Below are 17,768 nucleotides of genomic sequence, written 5' to 3' on the forward strand. Positions count from 1 at the left end.
TAATATCCTTGATTTTGCCTCTGGACCCACAAAGCCTGAAATATTTACTCTCTGCCTGTTAAAAAGAAGTTTGCCAATCTCTGTTGTAGATTCTAGAATAGTAAATTTTATAAGTTCAGGGCACTATGAATGCAGTAATAATGCACAAAGATGTTAATAACTTCATTCTGCAGTAAAGCTTTATCATTAAATTTTCAAGCTCAATACGGAAACAAAAAGGATGGATGGAATGTCCTAAAATTTTTAAGAATATGACTATAGAGACAAAACCACCAGATGCTATTTGCAAATCTTAATAAGATTCTGGTTAATTGCTATAAATTACACTTGGGGGACAATTGAGATGATATAAAGGGATTCTTATTAATTTTTAATGTTTTTTGTGTAAGATAATATATGTTGAAATATTTAGGGGTGAAGTGTTATGATGGTTTCAAATTATTTCAAATGGTTGGACATCTACACATATATAATAGGGAAGACAAAAATGGCAAAAATTCTTGGGGGAGATAGGAAATCATTGTACTATTCTTTCAAATTACCTTTATAAATAATGAATTTTTTTCTAATAAAATAATTGAGGGAAAAGTACCAGTTTAAATCATATCAAATATCAATAATCAATTGAAAAGCAAAGAACAAAATGATTAATTGGCATTAAAGTAGAAAGAAATCAGAGAGAAAGTATCATTAATATTGAGACCACAAGAAACCACACTGAGGGGCATGTCTGTTCCTCCTGACCTGCCTAAACACTACCGTTTTTTCTGTAATATTTAAAATTTCAATGGAAGGAAAATACATTTTCCAGTTGTTAACATTAAATTTTATAAAATGGTAGACGGCAATTTATTGTTGGTAATTGTCTGTCTGTCCGTCTGTCGTATAAAATCTATTTCCTCTATGTAGAAAAGCAAACATTTACCACTTGGTAGGATCTTCAGATGATGATTCAGCCATAAAAGTGAAGAGCAAACACCTTGGATGGTGGGTGCAGACTATTTGGCAGTGCTTGGCATTTGGTGTGAAAACAACAGTAATGTCTCCTCCTTTAAAGTAGGCATCTTGGAACAGCTTGGTCACACACTCTGTGTTATAATACATTACACGTGTTATTTGGGATTTTAGCGAGCACATACCCAATCAGGTAATAATCTCACAAAGGCAAGTGAAGTAGGGCTACTTAACAGGAAATATGCCTGAACATGAAATCAGGGCAATAAAAGCTTTTAGTTTATTGGATAAGCAACCCCAGATAGAAAAGAAAATCACTAAATGGCACGTGTGCCTCAATGGAATGGTGCTTCTGAATGATTGTCTTGGAGACGTGGGTGCCTTGTGAGCAATTGATTCATTTCTCAGATCTTCACTGGCAAAAATGCTCACAGGTCTAGAATGACCTCTGCTTTTCCCTTTCCCCAGCGCCGCTCCGTGTCTAAACTCCATGTTTATATGAAACAAAGGCTCCACACTGATCATCTTCGGGTGGCATCCAATGGCCCTGGATGTGATAATGTACTACATCACCTCACTATATTAAATGGACCAGTTTTTTTGGTTTGTTTTGTGTGTGTGTGTTTTGTTCTTGTTGTTTTTGTGCGTTAGTTTCTGCTTTATAACAAAGTGAATCAGCTATACATATACATATATCCCCATATCTCCTCCCTCTTGCGTCTCCCTCCCACCCTTCCTATCCCACCCCTCTAGGTGGTCACAAAGCACCGAGCTGATCTCCCTGTGCTATGCGGCTGCTTCCCACTAGCTGTCTATTTTACATTTGGTAGTGTATATATGTCCATGCCACTCTCTCACTTTGTCCCAGCTTACCCTTCCCACTCCCTGTGTCCTCAAGTCCATTCTCTAGTAGGTCTGTGTCTTTATTCCCATCCTGCCCCTAGGTTCTTCATAACCTTTTTTTTTTTTTAGATTCCATATATATGTGTTACCATATGGTGTTTGTTTTTCTCTTTCTGACTTACTTCACTCTGTATGACAGGCTCTAGGTCCACCCACCTCACTACAAATAACTCAAGCTCTAGGTCCACCCATCTCACTACAAATAACTCAATTTCATTTCTTTTTACGGCTGAGTAATATTCCATTGTATATATGTGCCACATCTTCTTTATCCATTCATCTGTCAATGGACAATTAGGTTGCTTCCATGTCCTGACTATTGTAAATAGAGCTGCAGTGAACATTGTGGTACATGAGTCTTTTTGAATGATGGTTTTCTCAGGGTATATGCCCAGTAGTGGGATTGCTAGGTCATATGGTAGCTCTATGTTTAGTTTTTTAAGGAACCTCCATACTGTTCTCCATAGTGGCTGTATCAATTTACATTCCCGCCAACAGTGCAAGAGGGTTCCCTTTTCTCCACACCCTCTCCAGCATTTATTGTTTGTAGATTCTTTGATGATGGCCATTCTGACTGGTGTGAGGTGATACCTCATTGTAGTTTTGATTTGCATTTCTCTAATGATTAGTGATGTTGAGCATCCTTTCATGTGTTTGTTGGCACTCTGTATATCTTCTTTGGAGAAATGTCTATTTAGGTGTTTTGCCCATTTTTTTTTTTCTTCTGCCCATTTTTGGACTGGGTGGTTTGTTTTTTTGATATTGAGCTGCATGAGCTGCCTGTAAATTTTGGAGATTAATCCTTTGTCAGTTGCTTCATTTGCAAATATTTTCTCCCATTCTGAGGGTTGTCTTTTCGTCTTGTTTATGGTTTCCTTTGCTGTGCAAAAGCTTTTAAGTTTCATTAGGTCCCATTTGTTTATTTTTGTTTTATTTCCTAAATGGACCAGTTTAATTGACCTACAACACTATGTTAGTTCCTGTCCCACAACATAATGATTGGATATTTCTGTACACTTCAAAGTAATCATCATGACAAGTCTAGTTACCATCTGTCAGCATACAAAGATATTACATAGTTATTGACTATATTCCCCACACTGTACATTTCATACCTGTGACTCATTTATTTTGCAACTGGAAGTTTGCATCTCTTAATCTCCCTCACCTGTTTCTCTCCTCCCCCTATCCCCCTCCCCTCTGGCAACCACCTGTTTATTCTGTTTTTCTATGACTGTTTCTGTTTTGTTATGTTTGTTCATTTGTTTTGTTTTTTAAGAACTAATACGGTCTTGTGGGTCAATTATACTTCAAAAACAAACAAACAAATTCATTTAGAAAGAGATCAGATTTGTGGTTACCAGAGGCAGACATTGGAGAAGAGGGGAATTGGATAAAGAAAGTCAAAAGGTACAAACTTCAAGTTATAAGATAAATAAGTACTAGGGACATAATGTACAGCATAAGTATAATTACCACTGCTGTACGTTACATATGAAAGTTGTTAAGAGAGGAAATCCTAAGAGTTTGCATCATAAGAAAACATTTTTTTCAGTTTCTTTAATGTATCTCTATGAGGTGATGGACGTTCACTGAACTTACTGTGGTCATCATTTCACAATGTATGTATGTCAAATCATCATGCTGTACACCTTAAACTTATACAGTGCTGTATGTCTACTATACCTTAATAAAACTGGAAGAAAAATAAAAACCAAACAAATAAATAAATAGACAGGAACAGGAAAAAGACTCTTGGAAAAATTATTGAATCCCCTTCCACTGAAACCATAAGTAAGTTAAAAATACAAACGAAGCTAAATTGCATAAAATTAAAATTTGCTTCTGTTTCTAGAAAGAGATATTGAATATTCCAGATTGTGGAGTTTTAGGTCATTATTACTTAGTCACTGAATAAAAGTGTTGTAGTTTTTAATTTTGGTATATTTTTATTGACAAATACTACAATATAACCCTTAGTTTTCTTAATATAAAAACAAATATATAAATATATATAACAAAAATAAAATATTTGGACAGAATAAAATATCACTTAAATTTATTGTAGCAAAAATAAATAAAATTAAAAATAACTAATTTCTATTGTAGTAATAACCAACATACCAATTAATATGTGGGAAAGTATATAGGTAAAAAACAGTAGAAATTATCACTAAGGCTTATAGGATTATACAGTCCATGGACTTAAATGGGGGAAATTTTCATCTTTATTTTCCCTAGCTTCTAACTAAAATATGGCATATCTTTCCATTATTAATGTAAGAAAAAAATGCATTAGGGTTCACAGTATCTGTGCCTTTGTCATAATAAAAATCGCATATTTAAAAACACTATAGTTGCAGATATCTCAAAATATCATTATCACTCATTCCTAGTTTGATGGTAATTACTATGCAGTTTTAGACCCACCACTAAATCTTACTACATAAAGTGTTAATAAGAAGCACATCTATTTCTATATAAATTTTTTTTTACAGTTTAACTAACTATATTTAAATATAGTTTATTTGTTTGGTAATCCTATGTATTTTCACTATTTCTTTAAAACATTATTCTGAGGATGGAGTCCAGTTCACTAAACTGCCAAGGGATACATGGGAGAAGAGAGTCAAGGATCCTGCCACAGCTCTCCTCAAAAATCCACCCCATATGCCTTCTGTATTACCCATCTATAATAACCTCTGTATATAACATGATTTTCTCCAAAATTGGCAGCTCCCTGAGAATGACCTGAGGGTGAACAGAATCTTCCTCCTCTCCCCAGGCTCTGTGTTGCTTCTAAGGAAGCTGTACGGCAGCCTCCATTAATAGAGGGTCTATTCGCACCTCGAAATAGTCCCATTGACCAAGGAAATCCCACCTCTTAGTGCAAAGCAAGCATGCTATATTAAAATGTTACTTTTAAGAAGCTTATTACTTATTTGGTAAATTAAACAGATTTTACATGTTTAATATAGGTGCTGTATTTCTTAAAATATACCACCTACTAATTGGATCATTTAAATTTACAAGGCAGATTGATTTTCAAAATCCAAACACAGCTTCTTAGTGCCAGTAAAAACTGGTTAATCTGTTTTTGGTGAACTAGAAAGTGCCTGTTTTTGCATATGGACTTTGTATTCCAGAATTCTTGCTCATATAATTTACTGGCTCAACTAATTTATGTGTTGGTTATTTTGGACTTTTTGAGGGACACAATCATATCATCCATGGACAATGAGAGTTTCTTTCTCGTCCTTTACCTTTTACTTCTTTTCTTTTCTTATTGCAGTGACTAGGCCAGTATAATGTTTAAGGTAATTAATAGTGAGTATTCTTGTCTTATTATCAATTCCTAGGAAAAACTTTTACTATTTCACTATTATTAGCTTTCGTGAAGATTTTTGGTTTAGACTTTTGTCTGTTTGTTTCTTTAAAGATATCCTTTAACAGAAGAGGGAACTTCCCTTTTAATTCCAGTTTGCTAAGAATTTTTATCATAAGTGGAATTTTATTATATATTTTTTCTGCATGTATTTTAAATTATTATTTTTTATTGTAGTAACATATATGTCTCCAGAACATTTTCATCTTCCCCAACTGAAAGTCTACATCCATTAAACACTGCCCATCCCTCCTCCCCTCAAACCCTGGCAACCACCATTCTACTTTCTCTCTCTATGAAATTGACTACTCTAGATAACTTACATAAGTAGAATCATCCAGTATTTGTTGTTTTGTGACTGGCTTATTTCATTTAGCATAATATCCTCAGAGTTCATCCATTTTGTGGTATGTGTCAGAATTTCCTTCCTTTTCTAGGCTGAATAATATTTCATTATTAATGCGTGCATACCACATTTTGTTTATTCATTTGTTGACAGATACTTGGGTTGCTTCCACTGTTTGGCTATTGTGAATAATGCTGCTATGAATATATCTTTTTGAGACTCTGCTTTCATTTCTTTTGGATGTATACCCAGAAGTGGTTCATCCATTGATTTTTGAACACTAAACTAATTTTTCGTTCCTGGAATAAACCCAAACTTGTCACAATGTAATCATCCTTTTTGGGTTTCTTTTAACATACTGCTGGGTGATGTTTGGTAATTCTTTTGTTTCTGATAATTGCATCTACATTCACAAGGAAAAAAGGCCTATGATTTGTCAAAATGTCATAATATCCCTGTCTCAATGTCCTTGTCATGTTTTGGTATCAAGATCACAGTGGCCTTACAAAATGCTTTGGAGACTGTGACTTAGTTAAGCTTCCCTAATATATGTTTGTTTTTCAATTACTTAATTTCTGCTGTTTTATTTTTTTCTTCTTTCTAGTTTTTTTGCATTTAATTTGCTATTCTCTTTCCATCTTCTTAAACTGGATTCTTACATCATTAATTTTTACAGTTTCCCTATTCTAATATATGCATGTAAGTGTACACACTTGACTTCAGCACCAATTTAGCTATGTCCCAAAGTTCTGATAAGCCATATTTTCATTATTATTCAGTTCAATACATTTTCTAATCTCCATTGTGATCTCTTCTTTGACTGATATTTATTTAAAAGGGTATTATTTAATTTTGAATGTGATTTTCCAGTTGTCTTTTCTTACATTTTATCTCAATTCTATTGTGATTGGATAACATGCTCTGTAGAGTTTTAATCCTTTAAAATTTGTTGAGACTTGCTTTAGGGCCTTTTATGTGGTCAATTTTTGTAAATGTTCCATACGCGTATGTAAAGGATGTATATATGTAGAGATGCAGTTCTTGGGTCCAATGTTCAAAATATGTCCATTGAGTTACTACTGACCTATCAATTAAATAACAATACTATTTCATAATGATGACAATGAAGGAATATAATAACCTGGATAAGAATCTTGTCACAAAGAAAAATGAAATTATGAACTGTAGTGTTTTATTTTAAATCTCTACCTAGATTTACCATTTTCCATATATGCCAGAAAAAAAGTTTACTGTGCATTAAATGCTAACAAGAGTAGCAGAAATTAAATGTAATATATGTAAGGCTTTTTTTTTAAAGGAATGCTTAAACTTTCATTTTAAATAAAGAATAAATATAAGGGCTAAAAATACTTGAACTGATATGTCCTTCTGAATATTGGTTAAGTAATTTATAAACAAACTTAGTGGACATGATGTAGAGTGGAGAATTCACAGCAGTGATTAAATTATTGAAATGCATAAACTGTGTAGGAATATTTGCATTTTTGGACATTTTGGGGGACATTTTTCAGTCCAAAATTGCCTCTCTGTGTGTGTGTGTGTGTGTGTGTGTGTGTTGCATTGAACTGACTGCTTTATGGAAAATTGACTAATCAGTGAGGCAAGTCAAGATTTCTGCTTTTTAATATTGGTCTTAAATATCAGTTAAATGTGTGATATAGATTTAGACATAAACATAGTATAGATATGGATATAGATATAGATAGACATAGATTCTTAGTATCATGAACAATTCCTTTACCTCAGTTTCCTTCCCTGCTTTGAACAATAGTGTGATTTTCCTCTCTGGGCTTATACCCTTCTGTTTTCTCATCACAAGTCAGGGAACCAAGCTATTCCCAGTCCATACTAAAGATAAAACTCTACTTACCACCAGAAACTGAGGCAAATAAAATGAAATGTACCATTTGATATAATAAAGTCATCCTACAAAAAGAAAAATGTACATGTGTTTAGAACACAAAATGTGAATTTATAGTTAATTTACTGATATCAGAGTTTACAAGAAATACGGAGGGAGAGGAGTAGTTAATTCAGTAGTGTTCACAGAGCTCCTCTCGTAAGCTGAATTTTATTTTTCCCCAAGCCTAGAGCGTTCCTCAGCATGGTCGTATGTGCAGTGGTCAACACATTCATGGTTGGGAAGGACCAAGGGCTAAAAGGGAAGGGTCCTCTCACTTTCCTCCCTTCCCTCCCTCTCCTCGGCCTCCAGCTCACTATTAATCAGACATTTCTCACTGCCATCATCTGACTCTCTCCCCATCCCAATTTTTCCATTTCTTTCTTCTCTTTCAATTCATTTCCTTTCTTTCCATCTTTGAGGTTTCTTTTCTAAATCTGTCAAAGAAGCTATAAATGATTTTTTACTAACAAAATTTTCTAATTTAAAAATTATGTTACAAATCTATTCCTAGGTTGTCTTGGTCACTCATACATGTACTTATCCCCACAAAGCCCTGAACTGACAGCTCTATGAAAAACCTGCTATGAGACAAATCAAGTCTTCTGATTTGTTCATATTACTCTTGAAAATCTTTTTAATTTGTAAAATACTTGCTATTGAGTACAAACTATTACTCTTCTTCCGTTCTGCATCTCCTCCCACATTGCTTATGGTTATTAACTAAAAACCTCCAAAATGTTAAATCAGACACATTTTAAAAATCAATCATTGTCTATTGTAAAAAAATTTTAAAACCCCATGGTACAATAGAAAAAGGCACTTCAAGGAATAATTGCTTGAGGGAAATCTTAAATAATTTTTGAAATCATACCTGAAAGTCCTTGTTTGCTGCAATTCTTAATAAGAATGTCTTTCTTTTTCCAAAATGGTTTTCATCCTCCTCTAAATGAGATTTTGCAGGTAATGTTCACTTAACTTTAATATTTACTTTTACTGGTTCCCAGTGTGATGTAACATCGTCTCTTTGTACAGCATGCCTGTGAAAGTCCTGAAAATCTTTGCATATCAAACACATACCTTGGTAGAGGTGCTTGCTTTTTGAATACATTAATTTTTTCTCTCTTATTTTACTATGCATTCAAACAAGTGACATACAGAGAAACTTAGAGAACTTGAATTTGCCCATGTGCCTTAGCAGTTGGTCAAACTCACAATTAGGATGCCTGCTGGCCAAAGCTGCACTTAACCACACTTTCAAATAGCAACTGTTAATCATTAATTCCAGGCTAACTTGAGTCTCACCATTTAAAAAGAAAACAAGGGAAGTCTGATGGACTTGCTGATGCTCAGAATAGCAGAGAAATGAAACTCAGCTGTTCGGGGGTTACAGAGTGGGTCATAAGTAAGGGGCCGATTGTAGATGCCCTGCTCTTCTGCAATCACAGTTTCCATTTTTATAGTGTTACCTCCTCAGAGGCCTAGGAAGGTAGGATTCGTTCTAATGAGCCCAGCTCTCTTTTATCCCACTTGCAAACACTGAATGCCTTTAGACTTTAAAATTCTTTTGAAAAATGGAAAAATATGTGATTTTCATAGCTTTCTTTTTTTTTAGTTTTTATTTTTGGGTGTGTTGGTTCTTCACACGGGCTTCTCTAGTTGCGGTGAGCGGGGGCTACTCTTTGTTGCGGTGTGTGTGCTTCTCATTGTGGTGGCTTCTCTTGTTGCAGACCACGAGCAGGCATGTGGGCTTCAGTAGTTGTAGCACATGGACTCAGTAGTTGCCGCATGCGGGCCCTAGAGTGCGTGGGCTTCAGTAGTTGCGGCCTGTGGGCTCAGTAGTTGTGGCACACAGGCTTAGTTGCTCCACAGCATGTGGGATCTTCCCGGACCAGGGATCAAACCCATGTCTCCTGCATTGGCAGGCAGATTCTTTTTTTTTTTTTTGGCTGTACGCGGGCCTCTCACTGCTGTGGCCTCTTCCGTTGCAGAACAACAGGCTCCGGACGCGCAGGCTCAGCGGCCATGGCTCACGGGCCCAGCTGCTCCACGGCATGTGGGATCTTCCCGGACCGGGGCACGAACCCGCGTCCCCTGCATCAGCAGGCGGACTCTCAACCACTGTGCCACCAGGGAAGCCCTGGCAGGCAGATTCTTAAACACTGTGCCACCAGGGAAGTCCACATAACTTTCTTTAGATCTCAGTGCACTAAGACACCAATGGAGAGCTAAGAAGTGACTGTCTAGCTGTTGAGTGACAAGCAATCCAAAGACAGCAGGTCAGTTCCCTTTGTCCATAAGGGCACCTCCTAGTGGTAGGACTTGTTGCAGTTCATAGAGAGGAAAGCTTGTGAAATACTTTGTGGGGTTTCACTTAATTATGTTTCTGTTCAGAGCCTTCCCATGGACCTTGAACAAGGACTCTATGGAAATCAGGATGGTGCATGTCCTCTGTTACCCAGATCTTTCATTAGTTTATTGGTCATGTAACTTAAGCAGAAACCAGACTCTTGCACTTATGCTAGCTACCCGTGCTTCCCTGGCCAAGCTGCTTTCTCTCTCCAAACTTCAGGTCCTCGCTTAGAACATTAAACAATAACTAGCTCTAAGGATCTCTATGTGGTCCCCTGAAAACCTAAAAGAAATAAAAAATTTACAACCTTTTAAAATACGTTTGATTTAAATAAATTTTAGAGAAAGATGTTACGGTTCAGAGAAGACTTCATATTTTCCAGAGAAAAGCAAAACAAGATCTTAGGTTTATAAATGGAGTCATGATTTAAAAAAAATATTCTGAAGACAAAGAGAAGAATAAAATTACAAGTCAGTCCCCATTTCAGAGCTTGCTGAAGTTATAGGTACCAGAGGAAATATTGTGTTTTGTTCAGGGACAGTATTGCTGATATGAGTGTGATCTTCCAAATCTAGAAAGTGTTGCCAGTTTACTTGGCTTATTTCAATATTTGGAGACAGAGAGAGACAATCTCATTTTATGTCTATCATAACGTTGCCGTTATCTGAACAGTTTCTGAAGGTGTGGAATAGCCAGTGCCTGGTGGCCAAATGCCTATGTAGAAAGATGACCCCAGATCGGGAACACTGGCAGGTCCTTTCAAAGCTCTTACAGGAAGGGACGTATGGGGGAAATAGAACTTACTGAAAGAGACAGTAAGGAAAAGGTAAATTTGAAGCTTAGCCCCAAGGTAGGAGGCCAACGTAAAAAGGTGCACTATACTATTCTTCTAGGTTCAGATAACCCACCTCTTCCTTGCAAAAGTGCATGTTACACAGGTTTCTTCGATTCCACCCGGCAGAACAAAATCCAAGCTTACCGGCTTTTCACCTCAAGTGAGGCAGGCAGTAGTAGGTATGAACAACCACGCAGGTGAGGTCGAGAGGAGAATTTAGTATCTCTGAGATAGACTGATACCCAGAGGAGATGGTGAGATTAGAATGATCCCAGGCACTGTGCTAGAATCTGGAGTCACATATCTTCCAGTCTGTTTCACTATCAGAAGAAAACACTTTTTAATCACACTCTTTTGCCATTTTATTTCACAACAAACAGTCGTGGAGATCCTCAGTTGTTTTCTCTCCCATTACAGCATTACTACTGAAAGTTGAAAGCGTTATGCTTCGGCCCTTTTTCCCCTTATGACAAGGACAGGAGGTAGACACCACTCCCCACGTTTCTGCAGATGAGGACCCCAAGACTCAGCACTTGAATTGAACGCAGGTTGTAAAACGAATGCTCTAAGCTGGCTACTTCATCAAAGACTGACCATCGCCATCCTGTGTTTTCTCTAAAATCCAGTCCATGTTCTCAGCAACTTTGGTGTAGACTCCTGGTTGTTCCTTGCGGTCACAGCCTTTGCCCCATCTGGTGATGCCATATTCCATTGTGTTTACAAACCAAGGGACCACCTGAATCACCCTGTGTCACAGTGAGTAGAAAAAATAAAATGATAGGTTATGACAGATGTGCCTTTAAAATTCTGTAGTCACACCACACACAAAAAATTTCTCAGTTCTTCAGATACTCCTGTGCCTCAGCTGTTGAATGGGGTGAAAGTGACTTAAGTCAGTAGCGTATGGCTGCATTTTCTGTTCATTCCAACAAAGAAATTTTGACATCATCACCCAAGGTGAGATAAATCTAATGCTCTTATATTTAGCACAATTATTGTATTACAATTGTCTTCCCTTAGATATGGCATGCTCCTGCAAAGATTGTGAGATGTATAATATATAATATATAAAAATTATATGTGTATATTCAATTTGTTAAAGACTTCTTGTGAAGTTTTCAGATTATTTGGTTCTGAATTATTTGGAAAACTATAGTGAAGTACTCTTGGAAAAAATATATTTTGAAATGATTTTTCTCAAGTGGCCTATTATGTGTTTTCATAATCCCATGCATTACCTTCCAAGCATCTTTCTCTCCTTCTTTATAGCCAGCACAGATCATCTGTTTGGTTATTTTATGATCTCTGTAACTTTTCTGGCATTCTTCATTTGATACCAAAGGAACATCTGTCTTTTGTAGGGTATTTTGGATTTTCCCTATGAGGTAAACAATGTACAACTTCAGAAGGAGGCAATAAAATAAATAGAGAAGTAAGACTACAGTCTTAAATGAGAATGATGACTTTTACATTAAGGTCATTTCTTTGGATAAAAATAGTAAAGGTGAGAAGGTAGAGTTACACACACAAACGAAGAGAGAGGAGAGAGAGAAGGAGAGAGAGAGAGAGAGAGCCCTGTATTGGGCTCTGATGCAGCATTGGGACCACCCTAGAGCCTTAGGTTGACCAAAGAACTTTCTTTTTCTCTGCCATCCTCTCATCTCCATAAAAATCTCTCAAATTCCCTCTTATTGCCTATGTTCTGAAAGCCTAGACACTCTTATCTTTCAGTTTTTGTTTTACATATTCAAAATAATTTTAAAATTAGTATTTTTATCAACAAAATGAAAAGACAACCTACAGAATGGGAAAACATATTTGCAAACATTTATCTAATAAGGGGTTAATATCCAAAATACTTAAAGAATTCACACAATTCAAAATCCAAGAAGAGAAAAAAAAGAAACCAAATAATCTAATTGTCAAATGGGCAAAGGACTCGAATAGACATTTTTTCAAAGAAGAGAATGACTGGCCAAAAGGTATATGAAAAGGTGCTCAACCTCAGTTATCATCATGGAAATGCAAATTAAAACCATAATGAGATATTACCTCACACATGTTAGAATGATGATTATCAAAAAGATATGAGAGGGCTTCCCTGGTGGCACAGTGGTTGAGAGTCCACCTGCCGATGCAGGGGACACGGGTTCGTGCCCCGGTCCGGGAGAATCCCACATGCCACAGAGTGACTGGGCCCGTGAGCCATGGCCGCTGAGCCTGCGCGTCTGGAGCCTGTGCTCCGCAGTGGGAGAGGCCACAACCTGCGTACCGCAAAAAAAAAAAAAAAGATATGAGATAACAAATGCCACTATGGAAGACAGTATGAAGAATCCTCAAAAAATTAAAAACAGAACTATCATATGATCCAGAAATTCCACTTCTGGGAATATATTGGAAGGAAATAACACTGTGTCCAAGAGCTATTTGCACCCCCATGTTTACGGCAGCATTATTTACAATAGCCAAGACATGGAAACTTAAGATGTTTCCTCTGACAGGTGAAGGGATAAAGACACTGTGAGATATATATATATATATATATATATATATATATATAAAATATTCCATCATATATATATAAAATATTCCATCATATATATATATATATATATGATGGAATATTATTCACCCATAAAAAACACTTCTGTATGGTATATTTGAAAGTTGTTAAGAGAGTTGATCCTAAGAGTTCTCACCATTAGGGGGAAAAATTTTTTTTTTCTTTCTTTTTTTTTTTTTTGGTGTGTGTATCTGAGATGATGGATGCCAACCAAATTTATAGCAGTGATCATTTCACAACACATATAAGTCGAAACACTATGCTGTACACTTTAAACTTATGCATGTATAAGTTTATAATTGTATGTCAGTTATATCTCAATAAAACTGGAAAAAGTATACATATATAATTTTTGAAAAAAACCAAACCTTTGACAGTAGAAGAATATTTTGTTCTTTGAGTAAATGTAAGTGAGCATTTTCCACAAAGAACAATTTATTTACAAATAGTTTAATTTCCACCAGTGTCCAGGCTCCCCTTGGACATATTTTGGGAGTGTTCACCATAACATAATATCTTCAGATGGGCAGTTTAGGAAATTAGAACTCAACTAATTAAATCGTTTTTTATATTTTTCAAAAAAAAAAAAAAAAAACACCAGACTCTTGAAGCTGGAAGAGAACTTATGGGTCATCCATACCTACCTATAACTGCATCCTCTCAAGGATACCCTTGACAAGTTGTTCAACATTTATTTAAGACATTTATAGTGACAAGGAGCTGACTACCTCATGACAAGGCTCACTTGTGGATCACTGCAGGTGTTGGAATTTTTTTCTTATTTTTATCATAGTAGTATCTGCCTTATAAAACTACGCAGATTAATCTAATCCTTTTCCCAGTGACAGTCCTTCAAAAACAAAAATTTAAAACAGTCATCCTGACTCTTTTTCAGGTTTAAAGAACCTGCTTCTTTAACTGTATCTTATTTTCCATGATTTCTGGATATCTCACCATTCGGGTTACTCTCCTTTGAAGTGTTCCACTTGTCTGTTGCTCCACACAAAATGTGGAACACAGAGCTGAATAGAAAGTGCAGTCACAGTCTGACCTGTCCAGATGACAGAAGGACAAGGGCTGTCTTGTTCCAAAGACCATGTTCTTTTTTAAAGCTAGTTTGTTTTTCATTTGTTTCGTTTACCAAAAGCACTACAGGATGTTAGTGGGAATGACAGAGTAAGGACCTCCCCAAATCCTCTCCTCCATAAAAGTAACGAGAGCGCTGGCAGAATTGTCAAAATCAACGTTGTTTCAGAACTCTAGGAATTAACCAAAGGTTTATAAAAGTCCAGGGAGAGTTTATTCAAGAAAACCAGCTGAATCTCAATAAGAATAGCAAGTTTTGTGGGGTTTTAACTTGCCCTGTTCCCAGCCCCTCTCCCCAGCTCCACAGAAGCCTTGAAAACACCCTCAATCACGGGGAAATCCAGCAGCCTAACAGCCCCAGGAGGGGGCAGATCGGAGCTGGAGCTGCCCCAAAGCTCTGTCCCCAGATCATTGTCATTATTTGACTGTGTGGAAGTTCTCAGGAAAACCCCACTCCCAAGGATTGAGTTTCTTTCACCTGACTCAGAGCTTCCTCAGTGTTAACAGCATTTTCCTTGGAAGTTTTTGTCACAAAAAACAAGTATGGCCATTACACAACATTGTAGCTGCCTAAGACAGCAATAACAGCTGGGACAAACCACAAGCCAATAAAAATCTTAAAAAGAAAACCAGGGAAAGCCTGAAAATCTCTGACATATTCCTGGGCATCTAGAAGGCCATGAGCATGTATAGAGCTGACTGCGTGCATGACCGAGGCTGTGCACAAGCCTGTGAGAGATCTGAGGAAGCCCTGAGCTGGCTGACATTGACCTTTGTGAGCTCTGTGTCAGCAGAAAGTGGAGACCAGGGCAAAGTTGCAAAATCCCTGCGGAGGCAATGTAGGCATGCCCTAACTCACAAAAAGCCCCTTGTTCAAGGCTGGGAAACTCACTGGTTCCAGGCACTGAAGGAAACTTCTGTCCCATCATTAGCTAACTATGAAGAAAACCAAGCAGAGACATCCGTGGCCATGTATAACGAAGACTAAACACTTTACACAGTTCAGGAAAGTCACCAAACAGTAACAACAACACAAAATGGTAACAACAAAAATCTCTGAGGAAGAGGGAATTTGATTTCCAGAGTTGTCACATGCTAGTGTTTAAAAAGTCTGATTGTTTTTTTTTTACAAAAAATTATGAGACATGTAAAGAAACAAGGAGCTATGGCCCCTACACAGAATTAAAGGTCAGTATAAACCATTGCTGAGGAAGCACAAACATTGGATTTACTATACCAAGACTTTACATCAGCTATTTTAAATATGTTCAAAGAACGAAAGAAAACCACGTCTAAAGAACTGAAGAGAAGTATGAAAACAATGTCTCGCCAAATAGAGAATATCAATAAAGAGAAAGAAATTATATTTTTTAAAAAAACCAAATCTGAATATTAAAAAATTAAATAATCAGTTAATTCGAAGCAATGAATCTGGAACACACTGTGGAGGAGGTGTGTCTGGGGAGGATGGGAACAGATTGGGGAAGGTGTGCACAGTTGCCAACTTCCCAGTCTTCCCAGGAGCTCCCCATTCAGGGCCTGGCACAGGGTCAGCACTTGACAACTATGTAGAAGTGACTGTTGGCTATTTGGCTTCAATAACATGTTATCATTGACATGCTGATACGCTAAATAAGGTAGAATATCATAGCAAAGTTTCTGGATAATTCAGTTAAAATTACCTCTGTGTCTGAGACTACAGGGTTTCATTGATTCATTATGCTAGAGTCATTTCACTAGATAACAGACACCGCCAAGAAATGACCCTATAGTTTTCTCTACAGTGTCACTGTACTAGTTTCCTATGGCTGCTGTAACAAATTATCCCAAATGTAGTGGCTTAAAACAACACGGATGTATTATCTCACAGTTCTGGAGATCAGCAGTCGAGAAGTCTGAAATGGGTCTTACTGGGCTTTTTAATCAACAGGCCAACAGGGCTCCTTACCTTTTCCAGATTCTAGAGGCCACCTGCATTCCTTGGCTTATGGACTCTTCCTCCATCTTCAAAGCCAGAAGTGTAACCTCTTCAAATCTCTCTCTCTCTCTCTCTCTCTGACTCTGTCCCTTCTGGTATCTCTTTCTTTTATAAGGACGCTTGTGACTACATCGGGCCCATCCATATAATCCAGAATAATCTCCCATCTCAAAGTCTTTAACGTAATCACATATTTAATAAAGCCTCTTTTGCCCTGTAAGGTAGCAGATTCCAGGTATTAGGATGTGGATGTCTTTCGGGGGCTCTTTTTCTGCCTACTACAATCACAGAGTGAAGTAGGAGCCATACAATTACCAATTTCTGAGTCTGCACCGGGCTTCAGTGAGAATCCAGATTCCACGTTAGCCAGCACCTTTATACTAGTAGGTGTCCCTCATGGACTGTACTTTAGTAGGCAGTTGTTCCTGAATGTGAAAAGCAGAGGTTACTTTGCTTCCTAAACTTCCAGGTACCTGCAGAAGCCCATTTCCAGTTGAAAATGATCCATGGTCAGTGGAAAATAAACAAAGCAAGACCTTGGTGGTGACTGGGTTAGGGTTCTGTGTTATTCATCAAATAGACATCCCCCCTCTGCAGAGGGAGGGTTAAGGTGAGGATGCAGTGGGAGCCATTCTTCTGCATTATTTGCTGAACCCTCATTCTGCAAGCACAAATGGAAATTTGCAGACCAAATGGAAATTACTCTTTTCAGGAGAAATGGCGCCAAAATTGAGTAAATAAGAAGGGTGGTTAGATCTAAAAGCCCTGTCCAGTTTTCAGCTGGGAAAAAAAAAAAGGTTATGAAGAATACAATTAAATCCTAAAAACACCATGAGAGAGAACAGACACTGTGAATTTTACTCACGGGTGCCCTGCACTGAAGAAGGTTTGCGTGGTGTATGTGAAAAATGGGCAGTGAACGCTATCGGTGCACCTTGCTTGGCATTCTTCAACACTGCTCACCTTAGATACATTGAAATTGACTCCTCTCATATCAATTCCTTTATAAATGTTTCAGTGGCAAGCTGTCCAAATAAAACGCATAGAGCAAATTCAATCAGTTTCCCTTCTGGAAGTAAATCATCAATTTGGGCCGGGTAGTGGTTTATTTTTTATTTTTTATTTTATAGTGGAGCATAGTTGATTTACAATGTTGTGTTAGTTTCAGGTGTACAGCAAAGCGAGTCAGTTATACATATACATATATCCATTCTTTTTCAGATTCTTTTCCCATATAGGTTATTACAGAATATTGAGTAGAGCTCTCTGTGCTGAACAGTAGGTCCTTGTTGGTTACCTGTTTTATATACAGTTGTGTGTATATGTTAATCCCAAACTCCTAATATATCCCTCCCCTCCATGTTTCCCCTTTGGTAACCATAAGTTTGTTTTCGAAGTCTGGGCTGGGTAGTTCTGAAGGATAATATTCCATTTTTGGCAACTG

The 17,768-nt window shown here is 37.1% G+C and overlaps 1 protein-coding gene and 2 long non-coding RNA genes across 7 annotated transcripts in view; all 3 read right to left on the bottom strand.

Annotated features, from left to right (window-relative positions):
* The window catches only part of LOC114897517 (coagulation factor XI), a 31,299-nt gene extending 20,354 nt beyond the window's left edge, over window positions 1-10,945 (bottom strand). For 3 of the 5 annotated variants that reach the window (XM_029226354.1, XM_029226353.1, XM_029226351.1), the window contains exons 1-3: window positions 8,384-8,708; window positions 7,480-7,535; window positions 926-1,088 (exon numbers count right to left, since the gene is read on the bottom strand). In XM_029226354.1, the coding sequence (XP_029082187.1) occupies window positions 926-1,088; window positions 7,480-7,534 (218 nt within the window). In that variant the 5' untranslated portion in view covers window position 7,535; window positions 8,384-8,708. Of the gene's footprint in view, window positions 1-925; window positions 1,089-7,479; window positions 7,536-8,383; window positions 8,709-10,841 lie in introns of those variants that run through there. The other 2 variants (XM_029226356.1, XM_029226355.1) reach the window with 2 other exon arrangements.
* Window positions 10,946-10,957: 12 nt separating this feature from the next.
* LOC114897518 lies at window positions 10,958-12,826 on the bottom strand. The gene is made up of 3 exons (XR_003794171.1): window positions 12,750-12,826; window positions 11,936-12,075; window positions 10,958-11,443 (listed from the first exon to the last, which is right to left on the bottom strand). It is a non-coding gene; the product is annotated as an uncharacterized LOC114897518 (long non-coding RNA).
* A 57-nt stretch (window positions 12,827-12,883) lies between these two features.
* On the bottom strand, window positions 12,884-17,546 carry LOC114897519. The gene is made up of 3 exons (XR_003794172.1): window positions 16,640-17,546; window positions 16,295-16,538; window positions 12,884-12,961 (listed from the first exon to the last, which is right to left on the bottom strand). It is a non-coding gene; the product is annotated as an uncharacterized LOC114897519 (long non-coding RNA).
* Between the last annotated feature and the right edge of the window lie 222 nt (window positions 17,547-17,768).

The sequence above is a fragment of the Monodon monoceros genome, unplaced genomic scaffold (assembly GCF_005190385.1).
Source record: "Monodon monoceros isolate NGI ecotype Baffin Bay Population unplaced genomic scaffold, NGI_Narwhal_1 Super_Scaffold_17, whole genome shotgun sequence".
NCBI lineage: Eukaryota > Metazoa > Chordata > Mammalia > Artiodactyla > Monodontidae > Monodon > Monodon monoceros.